General features: G+C 46.6%; 1 protein-coding gene across 1 annotated transcript in view; it reads right to left on the reverse strand.

The window, feature by feature from the left end:
• Positions 1 to 14,080, reverse strand: part of MTREX (Mtr4 exosome RNA helicase) — a 124,548-nt gene that overhangs the window by 51,410 nt on the left and 59,058 nt on the right. The window contains exons 14-16 of the mRNA XM_077462719.1: positions 13,630 to 13,731; positions 13,095 to 13,220; positions 1,221 to 1,371 (exon numbers count right to left, since the gene is read on the reverse strand). Coding sequence (XP_077318845.1) covers positions 1,221 to 1,371; positions 13,095 to 13,220; positions 13,630 to 13,731 — 379 coding nt within the window. The remainder of the gene's footprint in view (positions 1 to 1,220; positions 1,372 to 13,094; positions 13,221 to 13,629; positions 13,732 to 14,080) is intronic.

Raw genomic sequence — 14,080 nt, forward strand, 5'->3', positions numbered from 1 at the left:
GGGTGGAGAGAGAGATTTGGTTGTCATTGGCGTAGAAATTATATTGGAAGCCATGTGAGACTATCAGCTGACCCAGGGAGGAGGCGTACATTTAAAATAGGAGAGGTCCAAGAACAGAACCTTGGGGGACCACGACGGAGAAAGGGAGAGGAGGAAGTAGAATTGTGACACTGAAGGTGTTGTGGGATAGGTAGGATGAGAGAGCCAGTGAAAAGTTTGAGGAGGAGGGGGTGGGTCAACCGTATCAAAGGAAGCTGAAAGGTCCAGAAGTTGGAGCACAGAATTGTGTCCATTGGTTTTTGCTGTTAGTAAGTCATTTGTGAGTTTTAGAAGAGCAGTTTCTGTGGAGTGTTGAGGGCAAAATCCAGACTGAAGGGTATCAAGACGGTTATTCTTAATGAGGTGGTCACTCGGTTATAGTGTTCAAGGAGTTTAGAGGAAAAGGGCGTGAATTGGCCTCTCTCAATGTTTTCAACATGGAGGAAACCTTGAAATAGCTTTGTTTTTAGGGAACCCCTGCTAAAAGTTACAATATCTACAACTCTTAATACATTAGACATTTGATGGTCAGTGGGAAGAATGCTTCCTACACTTGGCCATTGGGAAGCATTTCCCCATTACAGATAGCTAAAAAGATCAATTGTATCAGTGGGAACTTATCTGATAGAGTCAGAAATTGCTAATTGCTCTAGGACCCCTAGCAACCTCAGGAGGAACCCTGGCATAGATTGGTAGGGTCCAAGGACAGCTTTTTACATATGGGGGTGACCAGTGCATCTTTTAGAGCGTTGGGGAAGATGCCGGGAGAGAAGGAGAGATTTAATATGTGGGACAAAGTGTGCAGAATAGAGGGTGACCGTAGAATTTGAGAGAGAATAGGGTCCAGGGGACAGGTGGGCATTAGAAATTAGCTTAAACAACGTCATCTATAGTAACAGGTTTAAATAAGGAGAGTGTTAATTGGACCTGTTGACATGGGGTGTTAAGTGTTTTTTTTCCCTCTAAAATCAAACAAGATTTTACAATCACTTTAGCTCACTCCATGGTCCACAGATTTACCCACTCGGGACACCCAGTCCCCCAAAGCCATTACTCTTTGCAGGTTGTGTGGCCACCTTTTGCCAACATATACTAGATAATATCCATTAAAAGGATTATCTAGGATTATTTTTGGTTCATACTGAACTGCTGTAAGACAGGACAGACTGAAGACAACTTACTATCAGCTACTGCCGGTATCGCCCGGTAATGCTGGAACTGGTAGAAGGATTTCTCCAACATGTACTCTGGGTTAATTTCTTCCACTCGCAGGAGGTTCAGCACCATGTTGTAGGTGAGATGGAAAGCACTGTTCAGAGGATCAGCTGATCCCTAGGGAGAGAAGAGGAGGGATGATCAAAATAAGAATATATTAAGTTCATAAAACAGCTAGCCACAGCTTAAAATCAAACACCGGGGGATCAATTTAGGCATTGTGCACAATTTCCAATAATAGGGCCAGCCATAGACAGTTATGATGCCACCTGAACCAGACTTCATCTGAGTGGCCTTTTCTTTAACCTCCTTATGCCACTAGGATTTTATGATTAAATTGCAAATCAAGGGGGCGTGGCCTGGAGCTTCATGGTGTAGGACGTGCTGAGTGAGAGCTCCGTCTGAGACCTTATCCTTTTACCTTATCCTTTGGGGATTTTTCTTAGCTATTTACTGTACAGACGCCCGGGAACCTTGTGCTCACTTTGTGCCTCATGTCGCCGACTAAAAGACCCTACGAGGCGGCCGCCAAGCTGGCTAAGTTCCGCCATGAGGGCCAGGGCGCGACGGAGCAAGATGGCGCCGGCCCCGCACCTACCGCGGAGGAGTCTCCTGCAAACGACACCGCTAAGATCCTTGAGGCCGTCTCCTCCTGCCAAACCGCCCTCACTACTAAGATAGAAGAGGTTAAGATGGACATCTCCCATATTCGGCATGACCTGCAGAAGCTGAGGGACAGGGTGTCCGAGGCCGAACGAAGAGTGGAACACGTGGAGACGCCTCCAGCCGGCGCACCCCCGCGGACTTTCATTGCCAAGCTACTTAACTACAGAGACCGGGATACGGTGCTTCGCCTCACCCGCGAACGTGGAAATATCCCGGTTGACAATGTTACGGTGGCAGTGTTCCCAGATTTCTCGGCGGAGGTCCAACGAAAACGAGCACAATTTACGGAGGTCAAGCGCCAGCTGCGAGTTCGCCATTTGCCATATGCAATGTTGTTTCCAGCTCGACTCCGGGTGACCCGTGAGGGCAAGACCTATTTCTTTGAAGATCCTGCTGCGGCCTCGTCATGGTTGGAACAGGATGCGGTGCAAGGCCCTGCTTGAAAGCTGACCACTACAGCCCCTGAGTAGTGCCTACCTATCCACCTTGGCTACCGTGAGTGATCCCTGCCCTCTCCTGTTCCCTCTACTATACCCCCCCTCTTTTTTCTCCTTTGACCCTATGGACTGCCTCCATTTTTGCTGCTATCACCCCCTGCATGGGAGAACGCTGTGCTGATTGCCCTCTGCGGTGACCGCCGCTGGACTCTCTCTGTGCCCTGGATTTACAGTTTCTGCCTCCCCTCCTTTGTCAGACTCCCGTGCACCCTTCATTGTTTTCTCTGAGATGAACACCGGTGTGATGGCGCAGATCGTGAGGGGGGTCATGTTCTGGGACGTGCTACCCTTGCCCCTGTCTCGCTCCATTTTTTCACTCTCCCCTCTCTCCCTTCCCTCCCTATTTTTACTGATGCACACGGAGGTAACCATGTACTGCTTGAACTCCTTGTCTCCCCTATTTGGCCCATTTTTCCACATGCCTGGGTTCCCCCCCCCCCTTTTTTTTCCCCTGTCTGCCCCACGCGCTATGCTTTTACTTGGTCTCTCAGACGACCTGCTGACTCTTGCTCTGGAAAGTACACCCACTGCAACCCGCTGCACTGTCTGCTCTGCAGTTTGTTATAATTGCGCCCATGTTTGTGTTGTTTCCCTGGCCAGCAGTCACTACCGCGGCTGCGGCGAGTGACAGTTTTTTTGTTTTGCCCCGCTGGTCCAGAGTAGGCATTGTTATGACTGTTTTACTGGTTGTATGTGTTTTATATTGTGTTATTTACAGCTGTAATTTTATTGCAAATGTGTTCTTGTATTTGTTGCTGCCAGCCATGGAGGATCCAGAGGTTGCCCAGGCGCCCTGCATGCCCGAACTTTCTGGGCCGGGGGCCTACACTAGTCTAATCTGTGCCGACATGTTCCATGGCTGCGCTTAAATTTGTAACCTGGAATGTCAGGGGCCTTGGCGCTAAACCCAAGAGATTGGCCGTCCTTACTCACCTCAAACGCCTGAAAGTGGACATCTCGATCCTCGTCGAGACTCACCTTACAGGCCAGTCCCAAAGGGCGCTTAGAAAACCTTGGGTCGGCTGGATGTACAGCGCCCCTCACACTTCCCATTCCCGAGGTGTAGCCATTTTAATTGCTAAAACTGTGCAGTTCCAGTTACATGACCTATGCTCAGACCCTCACGGTAGATTTCTATTTTTACATGCCACTGTGAGCGGCCTGACGATGCTTATTATGGCGTTTTACATACCACCACCCTTCCAGTTTCAGGCCCTGCACGAAGGTCTTAATTTTATGACCAAATTCCCTACAGTCCCGGTAATCTGGATAGGTGATTTCAACATGACCATCAACCCCGGTCTCGACCGACTTGGCGCACCTGACCGCACGTCTTCCCCCCCTCATACCACTAGGTTCGGTAGATTTGCAGCTGAACTGGCCATGACAGACTCCTGGAGACATAAGCATCCAACAGCACAGGCCTTTTCTTGCTTCACTCCCGCCCGCCGAGCTATGTCTCGTATAGACATGGCCCTGCTCTCTCCCTCCCTGCTTCCCGAATTATTGGAGGTCGGCTTTGACGCCAGGGTGCTGTCGGACCACTCCCCATACTGGTTGACGCTGAGACTGCCTGCGACTGTCCCCCCCCGTGTGTGGAGACTGAACCCCTTCTGGCTTACGGTTATCCCAGATCTGGAGGACCTACAGAGGGAACTAGTTTTTTTTCTCCGTTCAAACGCGGGATCTGCGTCCCCTGGGTCAATATGGGAATCATTTAAGCTTCATGCTAGGCTGCTCCTGATCACCCGTATTAACAGGTACAAGGCTAATTCTAGACAGGCACTGACACAGGCTGAGGAGCGCCTACAATCCCTTGAGCAACTGTTTGTGACGGATCCTTCCCTGGAACATGCCACCCAGCTCCGCCTCCAGTCCCGACTGACTGATCACCTTCATTATGAGAAAGCGAAGCAGGGCCTTTTCTTTAGTAGACAGCGTGTGTTTGAACACGGTGAGCGGGCGGGCAAACTGCTAGCTTATATGGCCCGGCTTGACCATAGCCCTCCGGTGGTGGTTCAGCTCCGTGGCGCCGCCGACGACTTGATCTCCGACCCTGACCTGATTCTACGCGAGTTCAGAATGTTCTACTCCACTCTATATACCTCCACAACCAGACACACGCACGCTGACCTCACCCAATTCCTTCACTCCATAGATTTCCCCTCTATCAGCCCAGAGCAGAGAACCCTCCTGGAAGCCCCCATCTCCCCTGACTGTATTGCCGAGGCACTTGCCTCCCTCCCATCCTCCAAGGCGCCTGGCTCGGACGGGCTGCCCCTGGAATTTTATTCTCATTTTCAAGACACGCTAATCCCAGAACTGCACACGTTATACACCCATATTGTTTGATACAATGTCCCTTCCCGCCTCCATGGGAAAGGCCCTTGTTGTCCTCATACCCAAGCCCGGTAAGGACCCCTACTACCCAGAGTCGTACCGCCCGATTTCCCTCCTACAGCTGGATGTAAAAATCCTGGCTAAAATTCTGGCCCTGCGACTCAATAAAGTTGTCCTCAGCCTTATACATCCAGATCAAACGGGGTTCATGCCTAACAAAAATACTGCCTTCAATCTCCGCAGACTCTTTATGAATCTGCAGGCCACTCACGATAACATCGGCTCCCGGGTAGTCGTGAGTCTGGATGCCGCGAAGGCGTTTGACCTGGTGAATGGAGTTACCTATGGGAATGCCTGACTAACTTTGGCTTTGGCCCTAACTTCATTAAGTGGATTCAGCTTTTATATAGCGCTCCCACTGCCCGGATCCAGGTTAATGGCAGGATCTCGGATCCTTTCCCTCTGTCTAGGGGTACTCGCCAGGGTTGCCCGTTGTCCCCCCTCCTGTATGCCCTCGCGGTTGAGCCGCTGGCCATTGCCATTCGTGCTCACCCGCAAATTAAGGGCCTGCGTTCGGGCCTTTTGACAGAAACCCTCAGTTTATACGCTGAGGATATGTTATTATACCTCGAAGACTCGGGTCCCTCTTTGCAAGCAGCCCTGCGATTGATAGAGCAGTTTGGGGAATACTCTGGATTACGTATTAACTGGTCCAAGTCCCAGATCCTCCCTTTAGACTTGGGTGCCCCGTCCGCTGATCAGGCGGCAATGCCCTTGGTCAGGGCAAGTCAGGTGAAATATTTGGGAGTGCAATGTTCACGATTGCTGACTGACTACACCCTTTTAAATGTGGAACCCTTATTCACCCTGCTCAAGCAAAAAACCCAGACTTGGTCCCGTCTCCCCCTTGGGGTGATGGGCCGTGTAAACTTGGTCAAAATGATTCTCCTCCCCAAGCTGCTCTATGTGTTTTGGCATGCTCCCCTGCGCATCCCTCTCAGAACCTTCAAATCCTTGGAGGCCATCTTAAACACGTTTGTTTGGGGTTCGTCTCGACACAAGCTCTCATGGAGTGTTCTGAAATGTCCTACCCACCTGGGCGGCACCGCCCTACCAGACCTGCACTATTATTATCTGGCCGCTCAACTGTCCCATTTCTACTATTTCAATCAGATTGACAAAGATCGCTATGCCTCACTGGTATGCTCCCCGCACTACACTCTGGTCGTACACCCACTCCGTCTCCTTATGCGTGGCTCCGGGGGACCTTCCGTCCCGATGAGAGACATGTTGTCCCACCACTGTTTGATTTGGCAGCAGGCCACGTCCATTACTGGGGCCCCTAGGTTTCACTCCCACACCCCCCTTTGGGACAATCCCCTACTTCCCGAACTCTCTACGATCCCCGACCGCTCTGTGTGGCTAGCCGGGGGAGTTATCTTTCTGTCCCAGGTTATTACCAATGGCTCTGTCAGACCCTTCCAGGCCCTCAGAGCTGACTTCAACCTCCCTAATAGAATGTTTTTTAGGTACCTTCAACTCCGCCATGCCCTTAGCTCTCAGTTTGGCTCCCATATCCCCAGGCTTGAAACACCTCCGATAGCAACAGCAGTGCTAGGTGATGACCCTAAGAAACTGATTTCTTTTTTTTACACCAACCTGCTCACGCCTGGGGCGACTGCCCGCGCCTACCGACTTAAGGCTAGATGGGAGGCCGACGTGGGGGTTATCGAGGACGCGGACTGGGAAACTGCACTTGACACCCCTAAGCTGGTCTCCCCTAAACTTTCTGACAGACTTACACACCTCTACATGCTACATAGGTCATACCTAACCCCTGGGCGGCTGTCCAAGTTTAGACCTGGCTATGATCCAGCATGTCCTAAATGTGGTGATCCTCAGGCCACGTTCTACCATCTCCTTTGGTCCTGTCCTGAGTTGCAGGTTTACTGGAAGCAAATTGTTGACTTCCTTCATGACCAAATGGGCTCCCCTCTGACGCTATGCCCCCGCCAATGTTTGCTGGGGATTCTCCTCGTATCCGAGGAGGCAAGGATCCCGACTGTTTTTCTACAGGAGACCCTATACCTAGCCAGACTGCAGATAGCCCGCACCTGGTTGCGCTCTGCGCCCCCCACCGCCCGACAATGGAAGGCGGCTGTCAATGCCACTCTCCCCTATAAAAAACTGCTGTATATGCATAGAGGCTGCCCGAGCAAGTTTGCCAAGCTGTGGGATAAATGGATGGGGGATTCAGATACATGTACCGACTAGTGTAGTCTGTGGTCTGTACGCCTCCTTACACCTATCCGGGTTCGGCCCGGCGAGTCTAGCTGTCTCCGTAGTTGTAGGTGGGCTCCCCGCCCTCATAATAATGATTTCCTGCTCCTCTCTGCAAATTACTTTGAGTAGAATGTACTATGGCTCGGCATATGATTCCCAACCTCTGAGTTCCTCTTTTCCCCCCATATCTGAACACACTATATTGCCCCTTGCTTTTTATGTAATGTGCAATCTGTAAACAAAGAACCCCCCCCTCCTTGTGTTTCTCAGCCTGTGGTATTGTTAGCAGCTGTTTTATATCCGTATATTTGGTGTATGTTGCACCCCATATGTGTTACTGTTATCCTATGTATTTTGTATGCTCAATAAACGTTCTTTTTTTTCAAAAATTGCAAATCAAGACAACCTCTAAATAAATGGAAAATTCATGGGTTACTTATGACTACTTAGGATATGCCTGGTGTTCCTGCCAGTTCAACTGCTTTCCCATTTCAAACTGACCATGCTAGGCATGAGAGTACATACATCCCAAAGTGGTCAGTTTTCTGGCTGTTCTCCAATGACCAAGACTTGTGCAGACACAACCCCCTGCATAGTCCTTTAGGAAGATCAGTATACTGCCGTTTCTCCTGCCTCACCTCTTATGCAGCTAAGAACTGAGGTCATGTGATCAAAAAGAATCTAAAAGGTTTTTTTTTTGTTTTTTTTAATACACAAATCTTTTGCCTTTCATTTCTATTAAGATGGAATGGGTTGTTTTACAATGTAAGGGTTTACATATGCTTTAATGTGGAGGCTCCTGCATGGCTGTGCAGGCCTGAGGCAGCATGGTGCAGGATTGCTGAGCCATTCTATTTTTCTGTGCAAACTTTGCAGGGATACCAGGAGCTATGGATGCATATGTTTCCATGCCCGGTACATGTAAAATGGAAGCCATGAGTAATGACAGCGTGCACACTCCACACAGAAAAGGGTCTATTGTCATCTAGTAGTACAATTCCCTTGCCTTTAGCACCCAAACCAGGAGAAATTCCCCTCTACCCCATCAGGGGTGTTTAGAGCAAGGCAGGAAATCATCACAGACATCACAGGCTCTATGAAGATTTCCTTTCCCACATTTACCCAAGGACATTACCTAAGCACACCAACATAAAATGGAGGCTTGGCTGCCCTGGAAGGGCTTATGCCTGGGCAAGGTTTCATGTCTTTTTCGTCAATGTCCACTCATGAATATGAAGCTCTCCATGTCCTGTGATGTATAATTAGGAAACAAAGAGTTTATAGTTTAATCTGCCAAATGATGTGTGGGTATTAGCCAACCATTCCTGCTAGTCAGGAAGGTCACTATGTTTTTTCCCTCATTTAGCATTACTGCTTCAGCTCAGGCGGACAGTGGTGATGCCCAATCAGGAGCTACATATGCCACCTTTAAGGCTGCACAGTATACAAAGTGGCTGGATGTACAGAATTACAAATCTTCTAGCAGGTAGGATGGTAGACATATGTATTGCAACTGTGTATTAAACCGTTTGCCATGCTTCCATGGTTCACAAATATATTTCCTTCTCTGAAAAAAAGCGAATTTTGGCCATTTTAGCCCTGTACAGACAGAGGATTCTTCTGGCGTTGAAAACATATCTAAATGCAGGATAGAACACATTGAACTTTTCATCCAAAATCATTATTAATAAGTTGCACTCACATAAAAACAGTGTTCCCAGGCATATACAGTACGCTGCCTTGATGACTTGGATGTTGGACTCCCCCCAGAGCTCAAAACACTCTGTTCCCTAGACCTCTCTCCTCGTGGCCAGCCAAACCTGACCACAGAGTGCTAGGCTGGGGCTGTCCCAAAGGGACCCCCTAGCCAGCACAGAGTACAAAAAAAAGTGCACTAGGGTCACAGCGTGTCAAATGGTCCTCTCCAAAAGGAGAAGGGCCCCGAACTATATTGACACAAGTTAAAAGAAACCCCATGGCAAAGTCAAAACAATGAACCAATCACTGCATTCACAGCCAACAAAGCCTCCTGACGGTTCACACTGAGGCAGCACGACTTGCAGCATGACTGCCTCAGGCGACCGGGATCCGACTTGCAGCGCAACTTGCAAAATGACTTCTGTATAGAAGTCAATGCAAGTCGCCCCAAAAGTCGTACAGGAACCTTTTTCTAAGTCGGAGCGTCTTAGAACGGTTCCATTGCACAGAACGGGATGTGACTTGTCAGGCGGCTAAGTCTCCTGACGAGTCGCCTCTGTGTGAACCGGCTCTTAACATTCACACAGAACAATGTGATCACCATGTTTTCCCAAGGAAAGAGAAAATTACACTGCTGTACTTTTAGGACACGGATCATAAAGACCAACTACGAGCAGTACACTGAAAGGTTTCACATGAATATGGCGTGCGTCTGAAGGCCAGATGCTGCCACTGCAAAAATGCCTCCCACTGCTTGGCATTCCCAATGTTCTTTCCATTAGAGAGAGAGGAAGCAACAAAACAAAGTATTATTCACTGCAGAATAGGTCATGAAATGCTTAGCTCTCAAATAGTCTTCTGGTTTCACAACAGAAAGAAATATATTTTGTAGTGAACTTATGAAACGGGTCAGGAAAGTTGAAAAGGTCACAATATTAAGGGGAAAAAAACATTTTTTTCCCCATTTTTTTATTTGGAGAAAAAAAAAGATATTCTAACGTTGTAAGGTGAAGTGAAAGGTCTTCTACAAGCTTTGTGTAAAAGTTCAAAATAGAGAGACAAGGCATGTTCACACCTGACTGCACACACTGTACGTTATGTTGTGTAAGGGCAGTGTGATGCGTTGCTACAATACTTCTCGGTTTACTTTTTTGGAACTTTATTGAAATGTCACAAAATGACACCATCTATGAACTGCAGCATGTTGCAACATAATGTGCTGCTTAAAAATGAATGCATGCTGCATTTTTACGGCGTGCAAACCAGCAAACGTGAACAGGATATATAGAACACACTTGCCCTTGTGTTAAGCCTGCATTGATTAATGCAGATCAAATGCAGCTTAAGGCTGGTTTCATACCTATGCATTTTTTGTGCTTTTTGCAGATTTGCACTACAGTCTATTTAACATGGTTTATTATGGAACATGTTCTGTAGTGTAAATCTGCAAAATGCAAAAAGCACTAAAAATGCATAGGTGTGAATGCAGCCTAAAGGAATGAACAAGCCCCTTTAAGTGAACCTATTCTAATATTTATGATCTACCATTTCAGAACTTTCCTTGTGAAACTGTTACTTGTCTATCATGGTTTCCAAGATCCGACTCAGCACAAGTATAGATAAGCAATTTGAACACTTGCCTACTCATGTCCCGTACGTTTGTTCTTGTTCCCACTTTACCACACTTGCCACTTTAGCTTGCAGACAGCTGTCAGTTTTAGTTACAATGAGTCACATTTCACCACATCAGTTAACGTTTTATATTTAAACGTTATTGGAAGTGTCAAAAGTGACACTTAATTCATGTCTCCAGTCAGCTGTGCAGTAACATGCAAGGCCTCTCAGTGGGCTTCAGCAAAAATGTTACCGCAGCTGACTCACACCATTCAGCTGCAATAAGCGTGAACATGCATACTATGCCTGAAGAAAAGCCTCTTAACCTTTCTGCTTCTTTAGAATTTACATTGAGCTGCACATTCCCAGCTCAGTGTACATTCACGGCATGCCTTGGTCTTGTAGGTGTGCGTTCATCCTGAGTCAGCCAATCACACAGGCTTATGTTATATGGAAAAAGAGTAGTAACCTAGAGCAGTGTTTCTCAACTCCAGTCCTCAAGGCGACCCAACAGGTCATGTTTTCAGGCTTTCCATTAGGGAAATCCTGAAAACATGACCAGTTGGGGCGCCTTGAGGACTGGAGTTGGGAAACACTGACCTAGAGTAATGATCAGAATTCACCTCTCATTTTAAGGGTTTTAATGGGGATCCGGAGTCAAAAACCAAATTAAAGCAAACTTGTGCTGTGTCAAGGAAAGAACTTGATTTAATACTCCCACTCCACCCCATCATCACTCTGTGGTTTTTCAGCTTTTTGCAATAGCGTTTTTTAGCATTTTTTTTTTTTGAAGAAAATTTTTTTTTCAATGGCTCAAAAACGTTAAACACTGGTGAGTGACGTTTTTGAGCATTTATCAACATTTATCAGTGTTAGAGCGTTTTTACAGCTGAAAAAATGGCTCTCAGAACCCACTAGTTTTGGGTTTTTTTTTACTGCTCAAAAACGTTACTGCAAAGAAATTGCTGATAACAGCCTATGTGTGCATGGACACATAGGAGAACACGGAGAAAATAATGTCTACTGCCAAAAACAGCTGCTGTAAAAACGCCCAAAAACGTCCAGTGTGCATGAGGCCTAAATGTTGAAGTTGCAACAGGTTGTAATGATTTATATTTTCTGCAGTTAGCTATATACAGAGGTTGATAATTGTTCCTCATCCTATACTCCAGGTCTGCAGGTTCTGCTTAACAAGCATATCAAGCACGCATCTATTCAGCCAAGTCTGCTTTGTGGTATTTACTTTAAAGGCTCCATGCAATTTGCAGATGATTACTACAAGTGTGAAAAATCATAAAGTTCAGAGTGAAGTGAAAAATGACTGCAGGAATAGGAGGTAAGAAGGGATTACGGGAGCAAGGCTTTCACATGTGGATATACTAAACTCCAGAGTTCAATATGGTGACTCATCCGAACCTGTTGGCAGAGTCCACAATCCCACCTAGTGGTTTTGCCAACAAAAACGTTGTCACAGATTGAGAAAATAATGAAAATAGTACTTTATTAAAACAAGTCTTCAGACAGAAAATCACACATCACCTACAGTGGGAAGAGCAGAAGCCCATGCAGGAGAGACCAAGCAAAGTTTCTATTTAGTTTGTCAACTTTTCAAAGAAATAGATATCCTGTCACTTATTTTCAATTGAGACTGCAGAGCATTTTAGCTGCCATCAGCGGACTGCAGGTTCAATGTTCAGACACCTGCAGTATTTTTATCCAGCCCAGGTCCGTACAAAAGTATGGACCTTCAGTTACAGGGCTAAAAACCATCAATGGACTAGAAATACTATGACATGCTCCACTAAGATCTACAAGTCCCTCTGTTGAAGCATCAGGTGTGTTACATAGTCTTCATTTACAGATCCTGCGAACAATTTGTGCGTCCGACTTCAGTGAAGAGGCAAGATCGCAGACAAAGGCTGCAGAGCCTGGGCAGTGATGTCGCCCTTAGGCCTACTATGGAGCATGTCATGTCAGTTGTCCCTTCTCTATACTGAATCCGACCGCTGGGATCCAACCATATGACCGGAGGGCACTTAAATTGGGTAAGTATACACATCTTTTTTTCACGAGAGACTGTTTAAATATAGTTAGGAATTGACCGAACGTCTAGTTTAAGGCTGCAACGAAGGAGGCACATTATCTAGATGGGAAGGATTAGAACTTTGGTCATGTTTTACTACTGTCTCTATGCCTATCTTCGACATAGTTAAATGGCATGTCCAAGCATTACACAAAAGATGTATCCTCAAAACTCACAATCCCCCCAAGAGCATGTCCCAGCAGTAGTTTTCTTTTAGCATGTCAGTGCAGCCAAAACAGATTTTATTAGTTCCTGTGAGGTCATCATGCTTGTAAAGTTCCTGAAGGAGCAGCTGCTGGCAGGTCAGTTGCTTTTGATGCAGACACCCCGTTAAAACTTCATATCCCAGGACACTTTTCCTGCACACAATGTGGGTAGACTCGTAGGAGTCAAGGCAGCCGGATCATTTTCCTGTATTATCCACAAACAATTTTTCAGCTTTAACCAAGCTCAGCAGAAAATCTCTGATAGGGACTGGGCGATAGAGATAGAATCTATAGCTATATCAAAAATCTATTGACTCTAAAAATCAATCTACTCAAATTACCTATAAAATTATTATTCTGTTGGCAGAATCTATCTTACTGCTTCTACTACGTATTTCCTTGCTGTGCCGGAGAATCGATACATGTCCGAAAATGAATCCTATAACAGTTTACCTTTAGAAGCTGTTTGCCAACCGTTGGGCTCATTTTTTCATCAACCATAAGAATCACAATTCCTCGTTCATCCATGCCACGTCTTCCTGCACGGCCAGACATCTGGATGTACTCGCCCGAGGAGAGCTGCACAAAGCACACACAGTGATTGGTGACCATTCAAGGTAATCATTAAAACAATCATTTCTAATGCCTAAAACACATGGGCCAAATGTCAGGAGACATCAGCCGGTTCAATAAAAAATGTTCGACATTCGGCTCGTGTAAATGTCAGCTGGCCGGCTTCTGACGGACAAGCATGCTGGAAAACCAGCAGCTGACCGGCTCCCAATCAGGACTCTCAGCCAATGGGGAGGGGTCCCTCATCAGAGCACAACAGCTTAGCGGGGGAGATGACTGTACTAAAATTGGATCGTTAGTACAGCAGCTCCCCGACTGGAGCCGTCAGTTTGTTTCACTCAACCTACGGGGTTGAATGAAAAAAAAAAAAAAAAAACACTATTAGTGTGCACCAGGCTTAAGCCTTTCAACTCACCCAGCGAAAATCTTTCCCGTCAAATTTCCGTGCATTGGTGAACAATACGGTCCTGGCTGGCATGTTTATACCCATGGCAAAAGTTTCTGTTGCAAACAAAGCCTGTTGAGAAATCAGAATTTAAGATGTAAATTGCCTTCATACATGAAAAAGAAGAGGTGTTGAGGTAAAGCAAACGATCACTTTATTAGTGGCCTCATGAGCTGTGTATATATTTTTCCTTTATTCCCCCCACCAGCAGCAGAAAACAAAAACTTGGCTATGGCCCTTTCATGTGATAGAGATAGAAGTTTACAATTGGCTGATCAAGCACCCAGAGCTGTCACATGGAAATGAGAAGAGTTCCTGGCGAATAAAAAAAAGCAGAGGAACAAAAGGAAGGACAGTGCAGGTGGAGGGAATTAATGTGAATCTTTTGATTTGTGCTGAATGGAAAAATGGTGCGACTATC

This window comes from Lithobates pipiens, unplaced genomic scaffold (assembly GCF_037356315.1).
Source record: "Lithobates pipiens isolate NorthernLeopardFrog02 unplaced genomic scaffold, aLitPip1_a1.2 Scaffold_3, whole genome shotgun sequence".
Classification (NCBI taxonomy): Eukaryota; Metazoa; Chordata; class Amphibia; order Anura; family Ranidae; genus Lithobates; species Lithobates pipiens.